We start from the raw sequence: 23,435 nt of genomic DNA, 5'->3' as shown, positions 1-23,435 counted from the left end.
GCTCGCCACGCCTCCAGCGTACCGTCGGCGCCGGCCGGCGGCGGCCCGGCGCCGACACCGAGTACTCCGACAGCGAGCGGTCCTGCATGGCCGCCGACCGCTCGTGCGACACTGACGCCCGGTCGAGGCCGGCCGGCTCGGCGGCGCTGACCGGCCCGTGGTCCAGTCCGCGGCGCCAGCGTGCGGCTGCGGCAGCGGCGGAGGCCGCCCCGGGAGCGCGGTGGCCATCCGCGCCCGAAGCAGCGCCGCCCGGCCCTGCACCGAGCGGCCCAGGCTGTCCCGGTCCGGCTGCCAGCCGCCGTCGGCCGCCGAAAGCCTGCGCACATCGCCAGCCGGGTCACGCCGGTCACACGGGTGGCTGGTGATGCGAGCTGGGTCACGCGGTCACCGGGGACAGAAGGCCGCGACCGACCGGCACCGGCGTCGAGCCGCGTTCACTCGGCTAACCCATCACGGCGATCACCATCTGTAGATAATGTCATATCACATCCAGGACACATAAAACGTCTCAGACACTGATGAGCCCGAATTCATACTTTTAGCGCTAATCATTTGTGGTGTGATTGTGCGGGTTGTGCGCCCTCGCCCTCGCTGTCTTCCGAACTCTGTATCTCACTGGATGCCGGGAGGCGTCACGTGACTGCGGGTCTCCCGATTCGCCGGGGGTCAAGGGTCGGCCGCTGAGGCGGCGGTAGGGACCCGACGCTCGCAGGTGCCAGTCGGTTTTTGGATGAGTCCAGGCGAATACACGCTACGTTCACTTCCACCACTAGAATACACGGGCTCACACGACGTAACAGCTGTTCCAGCGTAACAGCGTAACAGCATTCCCGTTACTGTAAGCAACGTTTAACATCGTTGCCGCCACTCGGTCGCCATCGGCCAAGGGAATGAACCAGTTTTGCGCCAGCCACGCCACGGTCTGCCGGTAGCCTGACCTGGGGTCCTGGTAGCCCGCCAGGACCGCAGTGGCGGCCTCAGCCACGTCCCCGCCTCCAGTGGCCATCCCTGCGGCGAGACACGCAGCTCTCATGGTCCGCCTGCGCGCGGCACGCCAGGGTCGCAGCTAGCCAAACACACCGGCAGGCGCGGTGAGCACGGATACATGGGAACACCGGACAGAGAATACGCTTGAAACACAAACACGGAAATCATTGTCCAGACATGGATTAGGATAGACAAATGCTTGGAGACCCGAATCGTTGCAGACAGGGTGTCACAATCAACTAGCTTGAGACATGTGGGCACCAATATCTGCATGGACTTACCCAGGTTGACTCGGGACTGGCGAAACACGGTCTCGGCAACGGGCATTCCTGATTGACTGGCACGCAGTGGTGTGACGGCGTCGCCGTGCTGTGATTGGTCGACAGGCGCCTCCTCCGACAGGTGGGTTGACAGCACCTCGTACTGCCGCTGTGGGATATGACGTCAGCAAGTCATGTGCAGCCACAAGTCACGTTTACTGCCGGTCTTTGCGTGACGCGTAGCTAGTCAGTTGACAGGTACAGTGTGACAGGTGACAGTGACAGGTACAGTTGGCTACCCACACTAGTGATTTAACAACTAGTTACACAAGTAAAACCTTTTTAGTTGATACAAACACGAGAGCAGCCCTCAGCATAATAAATGTAAAAACCAATGGTAACCAATGACAACTTACAGATAATATGCACTTAACCTTGATCACAAGTTTTTGGAAGGGTGAGCCGTGAACTTGCAGAAAAATATCCAAAACCGACATTTTAGGGATACAGCAGAGATTTGCTGTAAAAAAACGCCACTCCGAGGGAGGAGTACATTTTTAGCAGACTCTCAAACAGATACAGAGTTGTTCCAAACAGCAACCCTGTCAATCCAGCAAAAATTCCGGTATAACTAGCAGGCCTCACGGCCAACCAGTGACATCATTCATTACGCAAAGCATGCATGTGAACATGTTTTCTTTCCACCACATGGTGTATTACCTTGTGATTAACTAACTAACCAATGCCTTACTAACTAGCTAGCTATTATATATATATATATATATATATATATATATATATATATATATCGTGCGCGCGTGCGTCTCACGCGTGCGAGCATGCGTTTCGTGCGCGCGCCGCGTGCGTGCGTGCGCGTGAGCGTGCGTGCTTGTGTATGTGTGTGCATTGTGCATGTAAATCTACATACGTGGTCAGTGTTAGTCATCAGCCGGTTGACCAGTTGATCTGTTAGTTATGATACGTCTTTTGGACTCCTGTGATAGGAAGTGTCACTGCCTCAGGACAGTTTCACATGGGCTTTACATAAATGAAATGCTTGCAGCCTGGACTGCCTTCTTCCCCCGATCTCACTGCACCTTGATGAGCGTGAGTCGATCGGTAAGCTGTCTGAGTGCGCCGGCTCGCTCGCCCAGCCGCTCCACGCTGCTAATCAGCTTCACGTTACGCAGCTTCCTGCGCATATCCTCTTCCCTGAGTCGTGCCTGAAGCTGCTGCACCCGTGACTGGCGCTCCTCTTCTGACGAGCTGCAGGCAAGCAGGTTACCATGTTCAGCTTCTGCCTTTCAGGATAAGCCCTACCTCATCAATGTATGCATCTGGCAACACACTCCAATCCATGACCTGGAGCAGGCTTTCACACAATGTTTTCAGGAGTTCAGGCAATGGCCCCTCCATGGAGAAGAGTACTGAGCTGTGAGGGATGAGGCATGTGTTCAGCACAGTGCAACATTTCACAACAGCCAGCAACATGCCCCAGGCACTAGTGTAGTTGAAACCATTTGTATATAGCATCCAACATGGGATTTTCAACCTGGAAACTGAAACCTCCTCACATTGGCAACTGAAAGATCAATAAGAGGGTACCCCAAAAATAAACCAATCCTGAGACATTTAAAATTTTGAGGCAATATCACTTAAGCATCAGGGTGATCAATCCATGGAACCATGAAAGGGGTGCCCGTAGTGCAGTGGTCAACGCATCTGCGTTAACCACTGCGCATCTGGGGAACCAGAGGTTCTCAGTTTGATTTCCCGCCATGCCTGCCCTTCCTGCCAGGGTGAGAGGCACACAACACCATATAGCCTCAGCAGCTGAGTGCCTCATAAAGCCCCAGTAACACACACACAATCCATGGAACAGCCTCCACCACTAGTGATTGAGTACAAAAAACAGCAAACAAGAACTAGCAACTAAAGACAAACAGCTAGGTGTCCAATATGTGAATAAAATGTATGATTCACTAGAATGTGTTGGACACAATGAGATCAAATGTCACAAGCCCAAGTGGCCTGAATCTGAATACTTCAAGGTACACAAAACAGGGTTCAAGGTAGAGTGGACATTGCATCCCACCTTGGCCCCAACAAGACCTTTTCAAAATCTGTCATGGTTTGCAGACTGCATTGAATGTGCCTTGCTAAGCACTATTTTACCTTTCTGTTTGCTATTTCTTATTAAATCAATGCCTCCATCCAAATGTAAGGATGCTTGGCAATTTTAAATTGAGCCTAGTCAAGGTGATCTATTAAGGGTTCCTGTTTCACGCCATCACTAAAAACAAAATATTAGGTGAGCAAAATGCATGACCTTTACATTTCCAAGCAGGCAAATAAAATATATGTCATACCTGCACCCAATCAGGAAAATCTGGAAAACATATGCTGGCTTACCTCTGCTCGATGATCTTCAACTCGTCAGGAATGCTCAGCATGATTACTTAATCGGTCCGGTCCAGAACGGGCACAAATATACGGGATTCGAATAACAGCCAAATAGCTAGGTACCAATCTAAGTAAGGTAAGGTAAGGTAGGTGCTCGCATACCGACTTCCATACTGCAAGAAAGCTGCTTCAAGGTAGATGCTTGCAAGCTCACTCCCATACAGCGGGTGCGTTTCGGGAGCATGGCCGCCATGAGCAACCAACAGGGTGTAATCACGAAATGTGATTCGAAATTACAGAGTAAATACTTGAGTGTGGAACGCAAAAAACTAACTTATTTGTTATGTCGCTGGTGCGCCAACAAAGCTTGTTTTATAGTGCTAGATGGACAAACCTCCTGTAAAGTACTCCCATTTTAGATGTACACTTACGAGGGATTCCAGATACAGTCATATTTTCAGCCTTAGATAGTAAATTTTCAAATAGATCGATAATTTATTTGATTAACTATTGGATGTTAGATTAAGTCCTCCAAAAATTACATCTCCAAGTATTTGAATCTCACACAATGTACTTGGATGCTCACTACAGCAAATAACGCTTTTCTGGCGTGGTTGCGACCAATCCTGTAACCCCGAAAAAATTGTAAGGTAGGAGCGAGTAGGGCACCACACCTCGGATTCGATTGGTGTGCGTGGTGCCCGTGGTGGTCGCGCTAGGTGCACATTGAGTCGTCTACTCTTTGAGAACGTGTGTTTGGTGATAAACCAACTCGCTGAATCTTCTGCGGGGTGAATACATATAGGGCATACGCCGCGTAGACCATGCAGTGAACAGAAGTGAGTGAGGTGATTCTGTTAACCATGTGGAGTGGATGCCTCTGTTTGTCAAATACTTATTATGTCCGGCTTTTCAAAGCTCTTGCCAGGGCCTGAAAGAAGAAATATGTTTAAGGTTTTTCCCCGTTTGTTGTGCAGTTATTCCATTTCTCTTCAAATATGACATATTGTATTACCAATTCATGTATTGTATGGGAAATTAGCTTGCATATGTGTACCAAATTATGGCCCTTGTTTTACATATGAATTTAGTCACACTGAACAGATGGGCTTACATTACCACCTCTTGCTGTTTCTTTTCTCTGTCAGCTCTCAGTTGTCATTTGTCATCAATATTGTGTCACAGCACAGGTGTATACAGGTAACTGGTGGTGTAGTTTTACATTGATTGGGGCTGGGCTCCAGCCCCGCAGCTTGAGTCCCCTCTATGAGATGGACAAAGCCTAATTGCAGAGCAGGGCCCCTCATTTTACCTGGTATGTGGAGTCCTGATTGCATGTTATAATTAATTGTAGCCTGGTGGAGAAACAGAGCTCATTCTACATCCTTAATGAAGAATGGTGGGATCTATCAAGGCAGTCCACTATTATGTAACTATGTATTTCAATCTGCATAGTGCTGGTGTATCAGTTGAGTGTGTTTCAGTATGTCATATGTACTATGGATATTATATTTAATCTGCAGTAGTCTTATGCATGGATTTATTAAGTTAAGTGGCACTCTTGGCTTAAGTTTATAAGCATGCTTGGATATCCAGATGGACATGGCACCTCTCAGTAGAAACAGCTGAATGCTTCTACAGATCACCTGACTGCTTCTCTTACAGAGTTTTGATGCTTATAAACAGAACATATCTAACCAGGGGTATGATTTCTCAAAATTAGTTGGGGGCTGAACATGGTGAAATTACATACTCTAATTCAAGAATATGCTAACCAACAGGTTTCTCCCCAGATCTGGCCCACTTTCTTTCCAAAGTGGGGGCAGGGGAGGAACTGAAGCCCAAGTTGGTGGTGGGTGGAGGAGGAAGGGCTGAAGCTCTCAACTGAATAGGAATCCACACCCCTGTATATAAAATACTTTCTTTTTACAATCACTTACAGGATACTCATTGGGTATGAATCATAAAGCCTGTAAACTTATTATCAGTCAGTTCCGCCTGCTGTTCCAGTCCCACTGTACCAGACACGCCATGTTCAGCCTGCGCCGCTGCCCTGGTCGGCTGCGTAGGCAGCTGACTGCGCTGCACCGCCAGATGGCCTCTGATACTGAGAAGGAGAGCCCTGCCCAGCTTGAACGCAGGTTAGCGCAGATGGTGGCCACTCATGCCACAATATCCATGTGCGACATATACACACATGCAACAATGGGGTGATTGTCACAAGCAACAGTCAGCAGAGCTGACAGGGCTTTTCAGTTTGGCTCAATGGTCAGTGCCATGAGTGATATGCAATGGTCAGTGCCATAAGTGATATGCAGGCATTTCTTGGAATTGATAGCAATAACAAAAGATGTGTTATTTCAGCCCATCAGTTGTAATTCTGTTGTTTGGATCATATGACAGTATGTGTCACGGATTTTGTGTTGGTTTCCATGATACGGTGCATTTACTGAGTTCCATGTCTTGATATGCAGACATGCAGGTAAAAACATGTAGATCGTCGCTACTGCCGGTTTGCATACTATCAGCGCTCTGCGGTCTGTCACGATGTGTATCTGTGTTTGTGCAGTACAAATAATTGTTCGTCTAGTTGTTGGTGTACGGAAAATGCAAATCGTTAAGCTGATAAGGCACTGCGCTTGTGGGAAAGTTTGTTTCGTTAAATTTGTCTGCATAGTGGCCTAAATCCCAAATTGTTGTCCAAAATCGACGCCTTAAACTGCTACGCAAATGCATCCTCGTTGTGCATACAGGATTATGGACGAGGATGAACAGAGGCAGAGTATAGATTACTACAGCATTTTCGAACTGCTGCGTCCGGCGAAGTCGTCAACACTGGAATACTTCCGCGAGCTAAATGCTCATGCACTGAGCCGGAAGGCCTTCCACAACTTCATGGAGAACAAAATCTGGGAGAACCGTGTCCTGGACCAGAGGTGAGTACTCCGGACCTGGAGCAGAAGTGAGTATATCGGACGCAGAACCGTAGATAGTAGCGTACATAAAAGCACGCCAAGTTTATCCCACTACTGGAAAAAAGCACCTGGTGCGACCGACATGTCGCCGTCACTCATGACTGACATCAAGCTAATGAGAGAATGAGCAGTCACAGGAGATTCACGCTGCAGATCGCCGAGAACCTCCAATCTCGAAGAGAGTTCCTTTTGTCGTTACCCCAGCTGCGCTCAATTAACGTGTATTAAATGGCTGCTTGTTGGCGTGAGAACAGTAAGAAATGTGGTGCGTCTAACGTGGAGTGCAAAACATTGTAACTAATGCAGTGTTGCAATGTGGCTTGCTGGTTCGGTATTGGTAGACAAATGCCGTCCGAAGTAAATGGCCGGTGACGCCACAGATTGTTTCGTCGCAGACATAGCAAAGGTGTAGCATCTTTGAGATCTGTTTTGATATGATGGTTATCTGTGACGTCATGGGTAGCTATTTGGGAACGGCAGTAAGCGGCGATGAACGCACTTCGGACCCAGTTCAAGCAATTACCATGTCTTCTGCTGGTCTGGTCTTGGCTTGTGACTTCCTTGAAGCTCATGAGTTAGCGCCCGGGGCGATTTATGACTGCCGGCCCGTGGTCTACAGATTTCTGGAGGATCGTCACCAGATTCTGGGCTTTGACCTGGCCGCCGCCCACTTCGTCGTGGCCCGCGGCGGCTGCGTCCGGTTCAAGGTCAGTGCGGCGTGAGATGTGTCGGTGCCGCTGCTCACTGGGACCAACGACTGCAAACAGCTGCAACGGTCTGGCAACGCTCCCTTCCGATATCAGTTGCATCGTGCATAAGCTTGAGGTTTTAAGTCGGCTTGAACAGGTCAGTCATCACGTTTGAAAGGTGTCGTTCAATTCCCATTTTTTACTGGATGTAAATTAAGTTGGCAGTGTCTCGTCACACATGACTCATCCGATTTGGGATCGCAAAGGCAGTTTTCTAAAAATTTTACGCAAGAGCGCGTGTTTTTTATTGAACGTTTGATTGGCGTGCAGTTATTCTATCGCACTCGTCACCCGCTATGAAAGAAAAAAACAGGCGTTCATTTGTATGTTCAACAGGATGGTGGTCCACTGTTCACCTACGGTCAAAATCGTTGTCCAGTAGATCTGATGACAGAATTGTTGTAGCCAATCGTGTGAAAACCCATAATACTTTATTTTGATGAAAATACACAATTCATTTCATCGCAATCGAGTAAAATTCCTAACACTAGGACGTGGGCGCATCACACATACCCCATCTCATGGGGATGCAAAACCCGAGCCGCGACACATTGCGACGAATGAATGAGAGCATTTCAATCTCATCCGTGATTTGCCACTGTCCACCTGTGGTGATGTTAGCAAACATGCTTGAACTGAGAGAGTGCCATGTGAAGCTCTGACTTCGTTTCGCTTGAAATAGACTAGAATAATTGTCATGTTTAATGCCTTGAGGGATCTAGGTGAAACTTCTAGCAGCATGAACAGCGATAAATAGTCCAGAACACTCATTGCAGATTACTTGTGTGATATCGTCTAATTACCTGCCACCGCTTGGCAGGGTGACGAGAAATGGGTGAAGAGACTGGAGGATGAGTCGATACCGTTACCAGGCCAGTACACATACGGCATGTTCGTGGAGGAGCTGGACGCCAGTGGCACGGAGATTCTCTACGAGGGTCTGGAGAACTTCAGTGAGCGCTGCCGTCTACCATCTTAGTGATACCAGCTAGAGTTTTATTAATATTATCAGATCACATTATAGTATTTATTGTATATTTATGTGTATTGTATATATATATATATATATACATATATATATATATACATATATATATATATATATATATATATATATATATATATATATATATATATATATATATAACCTCTTCGTCGGCATGGCCCGCTCAGCCCCGTCACGCCCGGCGGGTGGGCGCCGACCACGCAGTCCAGTGCAATGGAGAGCGGCGCCATGCTTTTCTCTATGACATATCGGAAGACGTTCAGATCGGCTATGTATTAGCATCGGAAGACTTCTCCTTGCGATTCAGATCTGTCAGCCGCTGTGGCGCCTGAGGGGCGCAGACAATGCGTGCCAGGCGCCTTGTGGGGTAGAGACGCTGTTGCATTTCTGATATTCTACGTGCCACTTCGCTGCCGCCACTCCGCCCTGTGTACGCCATAGTCCTGCTTACGAAGTCCGGCCTGTTGTGGGAAAATGGAACCGGACGTCCCCGTCGCGGGATGCCGGACACGACTGACTCGTTCGCGGACGACCGGCCGTCCCGACTTCACGCTGGCGTTTGTCCGTCGGGCTGGGAGGGTCGCCGGTTTGACTCGTCTTGCTCTCGTGTGCGGCAGTAAGGCTGTCCAAGCTGCGGGCGCTGTACCTGCGCGACTGCCCGTACGTGGACGACTGGTGCGTGGACCGGGTGTGCGGCGAGTTCCGACAGCAGCTGCAGCACCTCGACCTCAGCGGCTGCCGGCGCGTCTCGGAGCGGGGCCTCGAGGGCGTCGCGCAGCTTAAGTGAGACCCAGCTGTGTGGCTGTTTTCCCCACTCGCAGTTCGGTGCATACGTCTGAAGTCGGAGAAAACGTAGGACCCGTCGGCAAAAACCCAGTTGTTTCGACCGTGAGCATGTGTATGCATAAGCGTAATGTCCAGCGTGCAGAATGGTAGTACTATCTGATACGTCACATGCCTGATTTGGTTGGTCTTAGCTCGTCTAGATTGTGCTGAGTACATTGGTTATGTATGCCAACTACACAGAGTGTTGCTTTGCCTTCTCAACAATAACCCGATGCTCTTTGGTCGGATGTCACCGTCGTTCGGCAGTTTCCACTAACGCGCCACTTTTCGCAGGAATCTGAAGTCGCTGACGCTGGAGCGGATGGATCACATCCGGTTGCTGCCCTACATGGGCTTACTGCTGGAGGACGCCATCCCAGGCCTGGTGATACACGGAGTAGACGTCATGCAGACGCCACCTGACGACTTCCAATCATTGTCGTCACGCTCCGATGACCAATCACAGCCGCCAAGCTTGACAGCATCCTAGCTGATCAGCCAATGGACACTCGCCCAGCAAACTCCCGCCGGTGCTGGCGGCCAACCGTGCTTGCTTCTACGATGTTGTAACCTGTAGGGCTGTCGGTCCGTCAACGTACACCAGCAGGCTCGGGTTGCGTCAGGCCGATCACTCGTGGGCGACGTTGGCAGTTGCATAACGTTGCATAACTCGGTCACCGGTTGGGGTCCGGTGGAGATGGCCTGTTGCGTTCCGGCCTGCCTGTTTCGCAATAGCAGCGGACGGTGACCGATATAATGCGTCTGGGTCGGTGTGTCCTGGTGTGAAACCTAGAAACGAGGTACAATGCTGGGTATGACTCGGAGTCATGTGTGCTGTGTCCTACCGCATTGGTCAAAAGTGACGTCGAGAGTTTTTACTGTACCGGATCAACACGTTGATATGTGCGTGCTTTACTGGCAGTTGTCAGCACGGAAATGCCATTGTAGCATTGTTTGGAGGTTGTGCGGTCTTGTGGTACGGTGTTGTATTATGTTGCCAGATTGGTCCTCAGGTTAAAGATTTTATTGCGACCATCTAAAAAATCGCAAAAACCGTATTTTGCAACGTTACTTGTATATCCTCTTTTCATCATCTTATAATTGGGCCTTCAAACATCATTGTTCACATTGCTTTGCTCTGGCACGGATCCGAACACTAGAAACGTCCAGCAGTTTGTAAAGGACCATCAATGGTGCGGAATAGATTTCACTGCCGGCATCCATGGTGACCACAATGTGCCGACTCTGGTATTCTTTTTCATCGTATATACCGGAAATATATATGATGAAACAGAAGAAAGTTGCTTGCTGATTGCACCCAGACGTGGTGTATTTCGAAGATTTCTTAGAAGTGTTTGGTAATTTTATATTTGGATGAGATCGCTTTGGTGTTTTTTTTGGTGGTTTATATTTTGGTGTTCAGAACAGCTGGTGTGCTAGTGCCACTGACTGAGCTTGCGTCATTTTCGTGAATGCTCGAATTAGGCCCTTGCCCACGACGCCCCATGTGAAAAATGCATCGTGCTGCTCAAGTCTTCAGTAAGATATATTGTATTTCCATTATCGATTATGTATATTATATTTCATCTTTCAGCTCAACACTCAGATCGCTCCACCGTGCTTTTCTCTTCAATACCGTACGAGAGTGTAGACAAAGGGTGCACGACGATCGTTTCGGACAAGCAGAATAACGAGATTGAAAACATGCGATGCTGTTATACCACATGCAAGAAATAGCGCGCCACTGCAGCGCCTTAAAACGGTTTTCCCAGTCCAGCGGTTCAGCCAGAGCTGTGTCGCTCCGATTGCGGAATCTTGCGCAACCTCTGTGTGACGTTTCTTCGCAACTTGAATTTTACCACATAGGGTGGAAATTTCCTCCCAGCTTGATCTGGCTGGCAAAGCATTATTGGCAGCACAGCATTAGACACAAATATGGCGTCGGATGGTGACGCTGCCAGTGACGATACATCATGGTAAGCATGTTTATATGCCGTCCGGTATTTCGTTTGTTGTTTAGTATAAATATGAACACAATAAAGAAAGCTGTGCCAGCGAGTGCTGAGTTATTTGGATATGGCATGTGTATAACCGTAAGAAGTTGTGCGTTACGTTCGTCTCATCACCATTTCCACTGAATCCAGGTCAAAGGAAGCCTATATATACATATATGTTTGATTTAAAGGCATAAATCATTATCTGCTTGTTTTTTCTTAAGGGTAATGTGGTTGTGGTCTAATGTGCAGAACTCACCATGCATGTACTGATAGGTTGTTTTTCACCAGCAAATAAAGCATGTGTTTTGTTTGCTGCTTTGCTTTTGCACTGCTGTTGTTGAAATGCTCAGCAGATGACAAGTCATCATAATAATGCTCCTTGTTAATTGTGGACCCATTTTAGATGTATAATTCCACACAACTGCAGATGTAGAATTGAAACTAAATGCTTATGTAGGGTCATCACATCACTGAGAACAGGCACGGCCTTGCTTTTTGGTAGCAGATGTTGGAGCGGGATGGGTTTCATGCATTTGGCGATGCTGGAACAGCAGGCATTTTGGGTCCCTTTGTTGCAGGAAATTAATACTAGATCTGATAATTTCTCCTGTGTCACAAGATATGTGACTGTCATAGCTGGTTTTGCAGTAAATTGGAACTGAATGTGGTCACTAGGCCCTCTGTTACAGAATACAGGAGTGAAATATGGCTGCTCCCAATGTTGTTGGACATATTTTAGCATTATGGTACTACTTCTATGCATTTTGGGGCCATGAGAGTGTGATACACTTTCTGGTCTATGTGGAATACTAGGGTTGGAAATTGATTTAATAGTCTGTACCTGAATTGCAGGATGCTGGGGGTCAGATCCTACTACTGCTCCCAGTACCAGTGTGGTGGATCAGGATTTTTATTGTTCCATATTATAGGTGGCTAGCATGGAGTATGGACCTCCCCATGTAGGAGATGTAGGATCTGGAATGTACTATCCTTCCCATGTTTCAAAATGCCAGGTTTGCATGTGACAGCTCCCAGTGAGGAGATTGCTGGATCCAGATGAGACCACTGTTTCCTGGGTGTTAGGATACTGCATTGCAGATGTTAGCCTCATGATTTAGACTTGATCCCAGAATTCTGGATTATACATTGTTCTGGTCCCAGGTTTTTTGACAGATAGCCTCATGATTCAGATTGGATCCCAGAATTCTGTATTATACCCTGTTCTGGGCCCAAGTTTTCTGACAGCTTTCATAAAATGGCTTGCTACAAATCAATTCATCTGCAAACACCAAAAACATTGTGCTAGTGGTCACTGCCTACAGCCAGTTTGCAAGTACTGGCAGAGCAGGAACCAGATACCAGCAAGCCCTCTCAGTATTTCAAACTACATCAAGCACCACAGGCTGCTTCCACCCTCATTCCCAGTCATTAACCATGGCAAAAACAAAGCAGACATCTGTTTGAAGTGAGCCATGATGCTGCATGCACTGTAAGCACAGCAGTTAGTAATTATGTGTCATCTAAATGGCAGTAATCATCTAAATAAATGTCATCTAAATGAATGTAATTGTGACTAAGTGTAGAAAAAGGAGGAGCACTGCAGATGGTCTAGTGATAACCCAACTTTAGTTTCAAAAATATGTTGGTAAACTGGTTTTGTTTTTTAAAGCTATGCTATTCTCAGCATAACATGATAGAGGTGGGCCAAACCATTGCCACACAGTGGACCTCAGGATGGGGAGGGGAACTTTTATCACATGCAAACCCCATAGCTGGGCAGTGCTATTTGCATCCACAAACATCAGCTTACCAATAAATAAATCTGTAAAACTGGACAGTCTGTAATGGTTGTTGGTTGAAACAATTTGCTTGCATTCTTGTCATATGCCTTATCAACATCCAAATCACCACAGAGTTATAAAAGAAAGTCAAGGAAGGAAGCACAAAGCAAAACCTTGTTTTGTTTGTGTGTGTCCTGTCACATGTCACATGATGTCACATGTCATATGTCACATGATGCCCCATGTTGCACATCACATGATGTATGGAATGGTTATGCAGAATGACCCCAGATATTTACCAGTATTGTTCAATGTGAACAGAAGCAGGAGTTTCATACCATTTATCCCAACTGATGCTGACTTAAGATAGCCATGGCTAAACATCCCATGATCCGGGGATTGGACATCAGTACCAGGATGGCTATCTCAATAAGCAGTCACTACTCTTTGACCTGTGAGATGCTGGATCCAGGTGTGACCTCAGTCCCTGGGTGCTGCAGGATGCTTGAGACAGGTGTGACCTATGTGTGCTGCAGGACGCTGGAGCTGGAGGCGGCGCTGATGAGCGTGCCGGAGGGCGTGGACGTGCGCAGCATCGCCAAGTGCCGGCCGCTGCCGGACGAGCTGCGCGGCTCCGCCTGGCTGGCCTGCCTCGACATACAGCAGGACGTCGACGACGGTCTCATGACCTTCACCAACATATACGACCTGCCCGAACAGACGAGATGCGCGAGGACATCCAGCAGCTGGTCGGTAAGGCTGCCAAGGCTCTCTTGACACAAAGATGGAATGCGTCACGCACCTCGGCGTGAACGTGAGGTGGTTGAAGTCCTCAGCCCGGGTCAGCCTCAGCTTGCGCTGATACTGCTTTTTGTCGCAAATCGAATTCAGTTTAATCCATGCACTTGGCGATGATGAAGTCTTTAATTTGGTATTTATGTTTGCATTGTTCAGCAATTTAAACGGCGTTGTGTGCGTACCGGTGTATTTACATTGATTCCGCGAAGACGGATATGAAATGGAAAAAGTCATGCTTAAGCCCAAATATATGTGTTTAATGTGGCGATCCTGACAATGGTTATACTGAGCAATCAGAAATGCATTGGTTATTCAGGTTCAGAATTATTGGTTACGTCTTTTTGCGACATACCGGCCAGAGTTCGTTACATTTGCCTTTGTCGACGAAGTTGCATCTCAGACGTACACGGCGTCTTAGTCCCATCTCAGACCGCTGTAGCCTGTAGCCTGTTGCATTGTTTTTGTACACACGTGACAACTTCCGACTGGGTAGGAGCATTTGACCTAAATTGGGCGTGCCAAAGGTGCCAAAGTAGGTCTTACCTGGGCTGGACGGAGCCCTGTGTCGCGACGGAAGCCCATCATAGCCCAACAGGCATTATCTCGTTCCAAACCGGCCGACCGCTGACTGCTGACCCATGTCTGCCAACCTCTGACTGCTGACTGCTGACCTTTGACCAACTGACCTGTGACCTCTGGCCGCTGACTAGCTGATCGCTGACCTGTTTCCGGTGACCTCTGACCGCCGACCCCGGACCGCCGACGTCTGATCGCTGACCTCTGATCGCCGACCGCTCGCCGCTTGCCTCTGACCTCTGACCGGCCGTCGGCAGAGCGGCTGGGGAACGACGAGGGTGACCGGGTCTCGGTAATGTCGGACGTGGAGTCGGTGCTCACCCACTACTGCAAGTCACAGCGGGACACCTACCGGCGCGGCAACGGCTGGATGGACCTGCTACAGCCGTTGGTGCCGCTTAAGCTCAACAAGCCAGAGCTCTACTTCACATTCACCAACATCCTGCAGCGATACATACCCAAGTGAGCCAGTAGCTGTGGTGTCTCTTTGTCATTGGGAGACTTTGAACAACATGGAGCTATGGCTTTTTCTTTGACATATTCAAATTATGTGTACCATGCGACTAAAGGAAAAGCATTTGATACGGGATTGTATATGCTTGCTTTTTATGCTGATGACGTATGCACGCATGCATGATGGTAGTCCCAGATGAGCGGTTGCTTCATGGTGCCGTGATTCTGGCCCCCGCTCCGTCCGCTGCTCTGTTGGCGGGGAATGAGAAAGGTGCTCGTCGGACTAGGAACAGTGGGTAACAATCTTGGATGGCTTGATGTCAGAAACTGCAAGAAGGACGGAGATCCATATCACCTGCTTCGGCTGCTGCTGCTGTACCATGAGCCGGAGTTGTGTAACTTCCTGGATACGATCAAGGTCGCCCCCGATACATACACCACGGCCTGGGTAAGTTAGCCGACGGTCACCGAAAATGGCCCGAGGCACCGGTGCCCCCGCTGGGGCTCCACTGCTCCAGTGATATCAGGCGGACGCAGCGTAGCACGTGGCCATTCGATGCACATATTTGGGCCAGAATTTGTGGTTACGAATGGTTTTGACGTTGCTCGATGTAGCACAACGTCGTCGCGATTTTCCCGTAATGCCGCACACAGTCGTCTTCGGCGTGCTCTTGTCTGTTAAGTGCCGCCACAATTTTTGGTACGTGCCTGGGGACGTCAGAATCTGCTGCGCAAATCAAGAATCGGATGTCTTTGGAGGTTTTGATGTGTACCCGGGAAGTTTCTTCAAAGTTAGAGAAGCTATTGAGTAAAATTGAGCGTGATATATGACGTCTGTTCTATTGTGTCATTCCCCTTGCCCACTAGCCCCGCAGTGGGCCTTTGCGGTGGCTGGAGCCACCCCCTGCCAGAGCAGCAATACCAGTTAGTGCGGATGTTGACGTGAGTTGCCGTCCCCCCTTCCGCCCGCAGTTCAACAGCCTTTTTGCGGCCACCTGTGACCTGAAGGCGCGTCGTGTCATGTGGGACATCTACTTTCAAATGGACGACCCATTCCTCATCTTCTTTCTCAGTTTGGTCATCCTCGTCAACGCGAAGTAAGTTATAACCAGCATTTGCCGATGCAGCGGTGATATGTTTTGGTAGCGTTCTGATCGCACCTGTACATAGAACACCGGGATTTCATCTTACAGTCCCAGCATGTATAAAAAGAGGAGTTTTATGTTATGTCGAGTAACGCTGCGTACTTCAGATGTTTGTTGAGATGTTCGTGGGGGAGGAGTGCATCCTTGGTGTATGGCCACACGCACTCAAGCCATGTCACTGGTTGTATGTTTACAAGAACACCGTAGGAATGTGCTCAAAGGAAGCTCATTTCTTTCAAAAGGAAGGCCGGGACCTCCGACCGTACGCCAGCAACTGTCTGCGATTGTGGCGTGTCGGAAACACGTCCGGTCCAGGCGTGGCTGAGCTGTGTGTGTGGGGGGGGGGGGGGGGGGAGCGGGGCGGTGCGCGCGACGGCTGGCGGCGGCGGCGGCGGCCGGACCGTGACCGCTGGTGACCTTGCACTCGCCAGGGAGCAGATCCTGGAGCTGAAGGGCAAGCCGCGCGCGCAGGTGGTCTCCACCGTCTCCTCGCTGCCCTGCTTCATCCAGGCCGAGGACGTGCCAGACTTCTGCGAGCTCGCCAACTTCTACTCCATGAGGACGCCCAAATCGTTCCGGAGAGTGCGTATCCGGAGAGCAGCAGGGCGGAACGGGGGCCCGGGCCCGGGACGGAGGGGTGCGACTCCGGTCCACGAGGGGGTGGACGCCACGAGAGCACTAGTGCAGAACGGGGACCCGGGCCGGGGGCGGAGGGGTGCGACTCCGGTACACGAGGGTTGGACGCCACGAGAGCAGCAGCGGCGGAACGGGGACCCGGGCCCAGGACGGAGGGGTGCGGCTCCGGTACACGAGGGATGGGCGGACTGTGTATGGTAATATCGAATAGTGCTTGGGGTTGGTCTTCAGCTGGGAGCAGACACGACAGACGCTGACACGAGGTAGGGCATAGCCGGAGGCGCGTGTGCTGCCGGTGGTGGCGCCGGGTCTTCGTCTATACGCTGTGAGGTGCGCTGACCCACTGTGCCAACTGCTGACTTATACCCATTCTGTACACTCCCCTCGCCCCCCCCCCCCCCCGCCCCACACACACTGCGGAAGCCGCACTGCCACTCGGTAGCCGCGCTGCGTGGGTTACACGACATGTGTTTGCGTGTTTGCTGTGAGCCGAGCCGCTGTGCTGACCACGGGGGCTGCCTCAGCTCGGGCCGCGCCCGGCCAGCTGACCGTCCGCGCCGTCCGCAGAAGCTGTATCCGTCGCTGTTCGGCGTGTGCGCGCCCCACTTGTCGTCGCTGCTGACGCCGACGGTGCCGCTGGCCCAGTCGCTCTGCCTGCCCGTCTACGTGGACGAGATCCTCTCCAGCATGGACAGTCGCGACGCGCCGGAGGTCTTGCCCGACACCGACACGGTACCGGCCGCGTGCCCGCGCCCGCGCCCGCGCCCCTCGGCGCCCGCTCGCAGCTGGGGCGAGAGGCTGCAGGGCGCTCATCGGCTCTGGAGTGATGGGAGCATAGGCTTGGGAGGTGGCTGCGGATAGGCATGTCTCAACGAGACCGACCATGTTCCGACGCTTATCATTAGGCAAACGTCTACGTGAGCTGGGGGGCAAGATCGCATCCGTCTCATCTGGACTGGACTCCTTCTGCTGAGCCGTCCGCAAATCTCACTTTCCCCAAAGTAAGGTAATGCCTGCACTGATCACTCAGAACGATATCAGCAGTGGGCGGCGGTCCCAGAGTCAGCACGTGCCGGCGTGGCAGCCGTCCCGCTGACGGCCGCGCCGATCGCCGGCAGGTGAAGTTTTTCCTGGTGGACTGCCGGCCGGCCGACCAGTACAACGCCGGCCACCTGTCCACGGCGTTCCACCTGGACTGCACGCTGATGCTGAGCGAGCCGGCGGCGTTCGGCACGGCCGTGGCGGCGCTGCTGAGCGCCCAGCAGCAGGCCACGGCCGCCCGGCACTCGGCCGCCGGCGAGCACCTCTGCTTCATCGGCTCAGGTCGGTGGCAGAGCCGGCGGACCGGGCGCGGACCGGCCGGCAGGGGTCAGACCGGCCCCTCGGACGGAGAGGGGTGGTCAGCACATCGGCGTGGAGGGCGCAGGACAGGGAATCGTACCGGCGAACAGGAAGGGTGTGGCTGCCGAACAGGCAGTCGGACCGTCCAACCCTCAGGCCCTCAGACCGTCCGATCCTCAGACCCTCAGACCCGTAGACCCTTAGACCCTTACAACCCTTAGACCCTTACACCCTCACACCCTCGGACCCTCAGACCCTCGAACCCTCAGACCCTCAAACCGTCAGACTCTCGGACCCTGAGACCCCCAGACCCTTAGACCCTCAGACCCTTACACCCTCAGACTCTCAGACTGTCAGACCCTCATACCCTCGGGACATAGTCAGACTGCCGGAAAAGGTAGGGTTAGGCTGCAGAACAGACAGGGTCTGAGTACCGTGCATGGAGGCCTGCCGCCGTCCAGGGAGGGCCAGGGTGCGGGGCAGGGAGGACCGACTACCGAATGGGATGGGTCAGGTCAGAGCACATGGACAACGAGGGAAGTACGGCCAGCCGACCCAAGAGAAGGTTAAACTGCCGGTTTGGTGTCTGGATCAGGCACTGTGGGCGAACGGTGGGCTCAAAGCCGAGGACTGGGCGGATCACGCTGGACGCTGTGCACGCGAGCCCCCGCAGTCAATATTGTGTTATGTGCTATAAATCGGAGATAGAATTGGCATCGTTTTGTTTTTCTTTTTAACGAATGTGGTAAAATGATCAGATCAAGTTTCTAAACCCAATATTGCAGGTTATGGATGGTGCTAAGATGGCCACCAACGAACGAACAACTGAGATTGGTGCAATCTCCATGTTTGGTGCAGAAGTTGATGTCAAAACTACATTTTGCCTAACCTCAGTGCCTGACATGTTTACTGTTGATAATACCTGTGCTTTATCGTTATTGTTTTATGGTTAATTCGGACCCAACACCAGTGAGTGTTTCCTGTTGTCGCAGGTCGAGAAAAAGAGGATCAGTTTTTGCACATGGTGGTGGCTTCTTTTCTTCAGAAGCGTTCGCTTTACGTCAGCAAAGTGGAAGGAGGCTATCAGGTAACAAAAGTCACTGTTGTCAGTATTTACCCGATGCACTCGCAGTATTTCTGTTCTGTTTTTTTTTTTTTCGTCCACCCGTCTCAGTATTGGTCGACAGTTTGCCGCATACGTCGCCGCGGGCTGGTGGCTAAGCGTCTGTTGCTGGATGGATTGAGAAATCTGTTACTGGCTGGATTGAGAAGTCTGTTGCTGGCTGGATTGATAAGCTGCCTTTGCGGCTTCTCAATCCAGCCAACCACCTGGCAGAATTCAGAAGCCTCCCTTGCGCCTCTCGTGCGATTCGCCGCCTGGCACGCTCCTGGAGACGTCCCGGTCTCACCAGCCGGTCTAGCCACGCGCTGCCGCCCGGCCGCCCTCCTTGTGACGCTCCTGACGCCGCGCCGGTGCGCCGACAGGCGGTGCACGACATGCTGTCGGAGAACCTGTCGGCGCTGGCCGACCACTCCGCGCGACAGTGCGTCGTCTGCACACCGGACGAGGCGGCGGGCCGGCTCGGATGGCGGCCGGCCGGCCTCCGATGCCACTGCCGCCGCCGCCGCAAACAAGACCTCCCTCCTCGACCGGCTCGGCGCCCGCTGGAAGGTCAAGGGCCAACAGGTGAGCGCGTGGGGCTGCTGGTCGGGCTGTTTACTGGCGCGCGTGTTGCCGGCCAGATACGCTTTTGCTGCTGCCATCCCGGTCCAAGTCGTCAGAGACCGGACGTTCTCTGGGGAGAGGGGGGCGTCGAATGGGACGTGTTCGGCTGGGTGTGAGCTTGCCGTCCGGGCCGGTGGGCCGCCCGACCGGCTGACGCTGGTCGCGTGCCACAGGTGAAGGAAAAGCTGGTGGACATCATCACGAACGCGTCGGCCGAGCAGCCTGAGCGGCACGTCAGCAGCCAGGACAAGGGCAAACGCTACCGCAACCTAGCGCCCGTGTTCTCGCTGGACGACGAGCAAGACGGCGGTGCGTGGAGGTGTCGCCGGCCCGCGGGGGCGGCCGGCCGTGTGGGCTGTCGGTCCGGAGCCCTGTACCGACGGCCGACAGAGGCCGGGCGTGCCGGCCACGCAGCTGCTGGGCTGCTTCTCGTTGGCGAGGCGGGCGGCGACTCGAAATGTGCAAGTTGTACGGTGTAACGACGTTCGACCGGCATTATGACGTGAAAACCGAGAAGGTCAAGAGGGTTGACATGTTTACTCTGAAACTATTGTTGACGTGTTCACTGTGAATTTATCAGGCCTCGTCGTTTATCGCCTTGTACCTCTGCGCCAGTATGGGGGGGGGGGGGGGGGGGAGGCTGTGCTTTGCCTTTGCTGTCGGTGTCGGTACGACTGTCATCTTTCACAGGTGCTGTGTAGGTGCTGTGTAGGCCTGCACCAGTCTGACCTGGCACTGACTGTTCTGTCCCGCCCGTGCGGGAGCTGACGGCGCGCCGTGCCGTCCGCAGACGAGCTGGAGGAGGTCGAAAATCGCTGACGAGTCCACCATGGAGCTGGTGGAGGTGGCTGACTGGCTCCAGAAGCCCGAGGTGCTGCACCAGTTCAAATGCCAGCACATCAAGGACAGCCGCCTGGCGCACCCGAGGTACGACCCCGGCGGGCGCTGCGTCTCGCTGGGGCGGGCTGCCGGAGCGTGGCGGCAGGCGCTGGCGGACGCCGACGGCGTGGCTGCGAGCGTGTGGTATGTCGGCGGCGATTTTAGATCAAAGTTAGGATGCTCGCTGTGTGATGTTTAACCGCGTCAGTGGCGATGCGGCGTGCTCGGTGGCCGCTGTCCTCGCCGGGTCGGCGCGTCGGCGGGTCGGCGGTCAGTGGATCGGTGCGCTGCCCACGTCCGAGCGTCGCCTGTGCCGCAGCCTGCTGCTGGTGACGCCCACCCAGCTGCTGGTGCTGCGAGAGATCGCCGGCAAGCCCGGCTGGGCGCACCTGGCCGTCAAGCGCTCGCTCACGTCCGTCGTCACCATCACCAGCAAGAAGAAGCGGCCGGAACTCATCACCTTCAAGTACGGCGTCAACGAGGGCGACAGCATGACCGTCACGGACCTGGACAGGTAGGCAAGCCTCCGCAGCGGCTGAGGTTACGAGTGTGTTTCGAACACTCGATGCCGCGGCTTTGCAACGTTAGTGTGGTCTGCTCTTGCATGTGCGGCTGCTATGACGCGCGTGTTGTACCGGTGCTCAGAACAGCCATGGTATGTTCATCTCAAGCCGGCGTGCGTCACGCAGGATTGGGAGTACGCATACGTAGAACACCGTGCCGAATAATTACGTGGACACTGTTTGGAGAAGCAGCAATGCCACCAAGCGCAATTTGCCGTTCGAAATATCTCATTAATTCCGCTAGCCATTTTTTTTTAGGCTGAAGTGTATGGTGTCAGTTGAGCAGTGATCCTCTGCTGGCTGATCGCGCCCGCCGCCGTGTGTGATAACGGTGTGCCGCTCCGATGGTTGGCCGTCCGCTCGCCTGGTGTGCGGTGCCTGGGGGCCGGTGCCGACCGCCGACCGACCGCGGCCCGTGCTCACCGTGCGCAGGTTCTATATCCCGCGCGCCGGCGACGCCACCAAGGCCGTCAAGATGGCCATCATCCAGCTGTCGTCGGAGGCGGAGGCGGAGGACGGAGGCGAGACGTGACGCGCCGCACCCGCCGCGGACCTGACGAGAGAGGGAGAGAGGGCGGGCCGGCGGACCGGCGCCCGAGCCGCCCTCTTCTGCCGACGACGGGAGCTGTGAGCGAAGCGGCGCGCTGGCCGGCTAGTGCCGGGCCGCGCCGGTGTGCGGCGCCACCGTCGGAGCCGGGCGCCGCCTCCGGTGTCCGGACTGGAGCGGGCGCCGCGCTGCGAGGCCGGGTCAGCCGGGCTGCATTCCATGTGAGGTCGCGCTGCAGGCAAAGCGGCGTGCTGTGTTCTGTGGAAGAATGCCGGGGGTCAGCCGGTGGTGCGGCACAAGGAAGGCTAAGTTCCAAGTATGGTGTGGAGCCAGGTGTCTGGAGTATTTATTCCGCTTGCATTCAGTTATGGGAGTTGATCACCATCGGCGCCTCTGAACACCCCAATTAAGAAGATTGCGATATTCGTAGACATAGGTAACCAGTTACCAAGAATACCGAAATCCTTTTTTTTGTCCGTGAAGATCATGTGATAATCAGACCACAGACAGTATTGGTGATGATGGCAATTAGTTGGTTGATGCAATATGTAGTGCGGAAGAAAGCTGATTTTTGCATAAAAAGATATTGCTACCATGAACACATAAGCTTATATCTGGTAGTCGTACATTCTTTTCTGCAATATTTGCCGGGTCGCCGTTCATACCGTAAAGGCTGTTCTCAATTCGCCATTTCGAAACACCTGCCTTCCCTTAGAAATGGACTGCCAGGGACGGTGTGCGTCGACGAAGAGTGGTCACTGTCGCAAACGTGACATGCATTTTCAATTTACTGGATGGCATGATCTTGTTAATCCTGATTGAAAACAAGCGACCCAGTGTCCGTGGCAGCGGTGAGATGGTTTGTTTCTAGTCCCAGTCGTAGAGAGGCGCTTGTGACCGCGCCGAGTGAACGGCGGCGGTGGCGGCTGGCCCCGGTGTCCGTCCCGTCCCTGTTGCCGGGGCGCGCCGCGTGCTCTGGCGCTCCGGGCGTCCTCGGACCAGCGGCCGCCGTACAAGTCTGTGGTCAACTCGTGCGAGCGCTCGTCGGCAGGAGGCCCGTCTGCCGGTCCGTGATCGAGTGACTGTGAGCGCGTGTCGCCGGCGGATGGTGCCGGCCGGCCGAGCGGACGTGCCGCCTTTCCGCAGTGTAAAATATACCGAGTATTTATCGCGATTCTCTTGGTTGGATACCGGCGTGGGCCCACAGAAGTCCGTGGATGTGCAGTGAGGACCCACTAGGCATTCATTTAGATGCGCTTACACTGCGACTCTTTGGCCTGCACTGGACGGGACAGGTTTCGAAAGGGCTGTTTTGTTATTACTTGAACATTCGCATCATATTTAATTTCAAGTAGTGGATTTTTTCAAGGGTTGACAATTTTTCAACCGCAAGATTTACATTTTTATGCAATGTCCGTGATATTACATATCCGTATCGGTTTATTTGGCGGTGTATGGTGCGGCGAATTACAATTTCGACGAAAACGTGGTAGATGGTCAATTATGGCACCAGGACACCGAATTTGACGTCTGTTTTACGATGCCACGGGACCTCCAAGGTCGGATGACGGGGAACTCAACATAACCTAAAAGTTACCGGCCTATTTCAGGTTTTAAGCATCAGAATATCCACCAGTGCATGGAATCGGGTGTTTAAAGAAATCCTGACCTTTAACATCGCCCCTCAAGGTCGAACTTAGACCAAAACTATTGGAAACTCCATATCATCTAAGAATTACCGCCCGCTTTCGGCATTCTAAGCGTCGGAATATTCACCATCGCATGAAC

The 23,435-nt window shown here is 52.5% G+C and overlaps 2 protein-coding genes and 1 pseudogene across 2 annotated transcripts in view; 2 read left to right on the top strand and 1 right to left on the bottom strand.

The window, feature by feature from the left end:
• The window catches only part of LOC119099874 (uncharacterized), an 8,811-nt gene extending 4,884 nt beyond the window's left edge, over positions 1-3,927 (bottom strand). Inside the window, exons 1-5 of the mRNA XM_037222969.1 lie at positions 3,660-3,927; positions 2,345-2,513; positions 1,269-1,416; positions 939-1,008; positions 117-316 (exon numbers count right to left, since the gene is read on the bottom strand). Coding sequence (XP_037078864.1) covers positions 117-316; positions 939-1,008; positions 1,269-1,416; positions 2,345-2,513; positions 3,660-3,700 — 628 coding nt within the window. The 5' untranslated portion in view covers positions 3,701-3,927. The remainder of the gene's footprint in view (positions 1-116; positions 317-938; positions 1,009-1,268; positions 1,417-2,344; positions 2,514-3,659) is intronic.
• Positions 3,928-4,325: 398 nt separating this feature from the next.
• On the top strand, positions 4,326-10,171 carry LOC119103738 (distal membrane-arm assembly complex protein 2). The gene is made up of 7 exons (XM_037227376.1): positions 4,326-4,489; positions 5,661-5,791; positions 6,404-6,586; positions 7,245-7,332; positions 8,195-8,327; positions 8,998-9,163; positions 9,500-10,171. Exons 2-7 carry the CDS (start codon positions 5,682-5,684, stop codon positions 9,693-9,695), a joined length of 876 nt encoding a protein of 291 aa, XP_037083271.1. The 5' UTR covers positions 4,326-4,489; positions 5,661-5,681; the 3' UTR covers positions 9,696-10,171.
• Positions 10,172-11,114: 943 nt separating this feature from the next.
• On the top strand, positions 11,115-22,821 carry LOC119099865 (TBC1 domain family member 23-like; annotated as a pseudogene).
• Positions 22,822-23,435: the final 614 nt, after the last annotated feature.

The sequence above is a fragment of the Pollicipes pollicipes genome, unplaced genomic scaffold (genome assembly GCF_011947565.3).
Source record: "Pollicipes pollicipes isolate AB1234 unplaced genomic scaffold, Ppol_2.1 Scaffold_2555;HRSCAF=2994_pilon_pilon_pilon, whole genome shotgun sequence".
NCBI lineage: Eukaryota > Metazoa > Arthropoda > Thecostraca > Pollicipedomorpha > Pollicipedidae > Pollicipes > Pollicipes pollicipes.
This window is presented reverse-complemented; position numbering and strand designations above follow the sequence as displayed.

Bases quoted from the DNA above. Each gene is read 5' to 3' on its own strand.
- LOC119103738 (XM_037227376.1), top strand. From the start codon at position 5,682: ATGTTCAGCCTGCGCCGCTGCCCTGGTCGGCTGCGTAGGCAGCTGACT. The intron at 6,587-7,244 runs GTGAGTACTCCG...CGTGGTCTACAG, and splicing joins AACCGTGTCCTGGACCAGAG to ATTTCTGGAGGATCGTCACC. The intron at 7,333-8,194 runs GTCAGTGCGGCG...ACCGCTTGGCAG, and splicing joins GCGGCTGCGTCCGGTTCAAG to GGTGACGAGAAATGGGTGAA.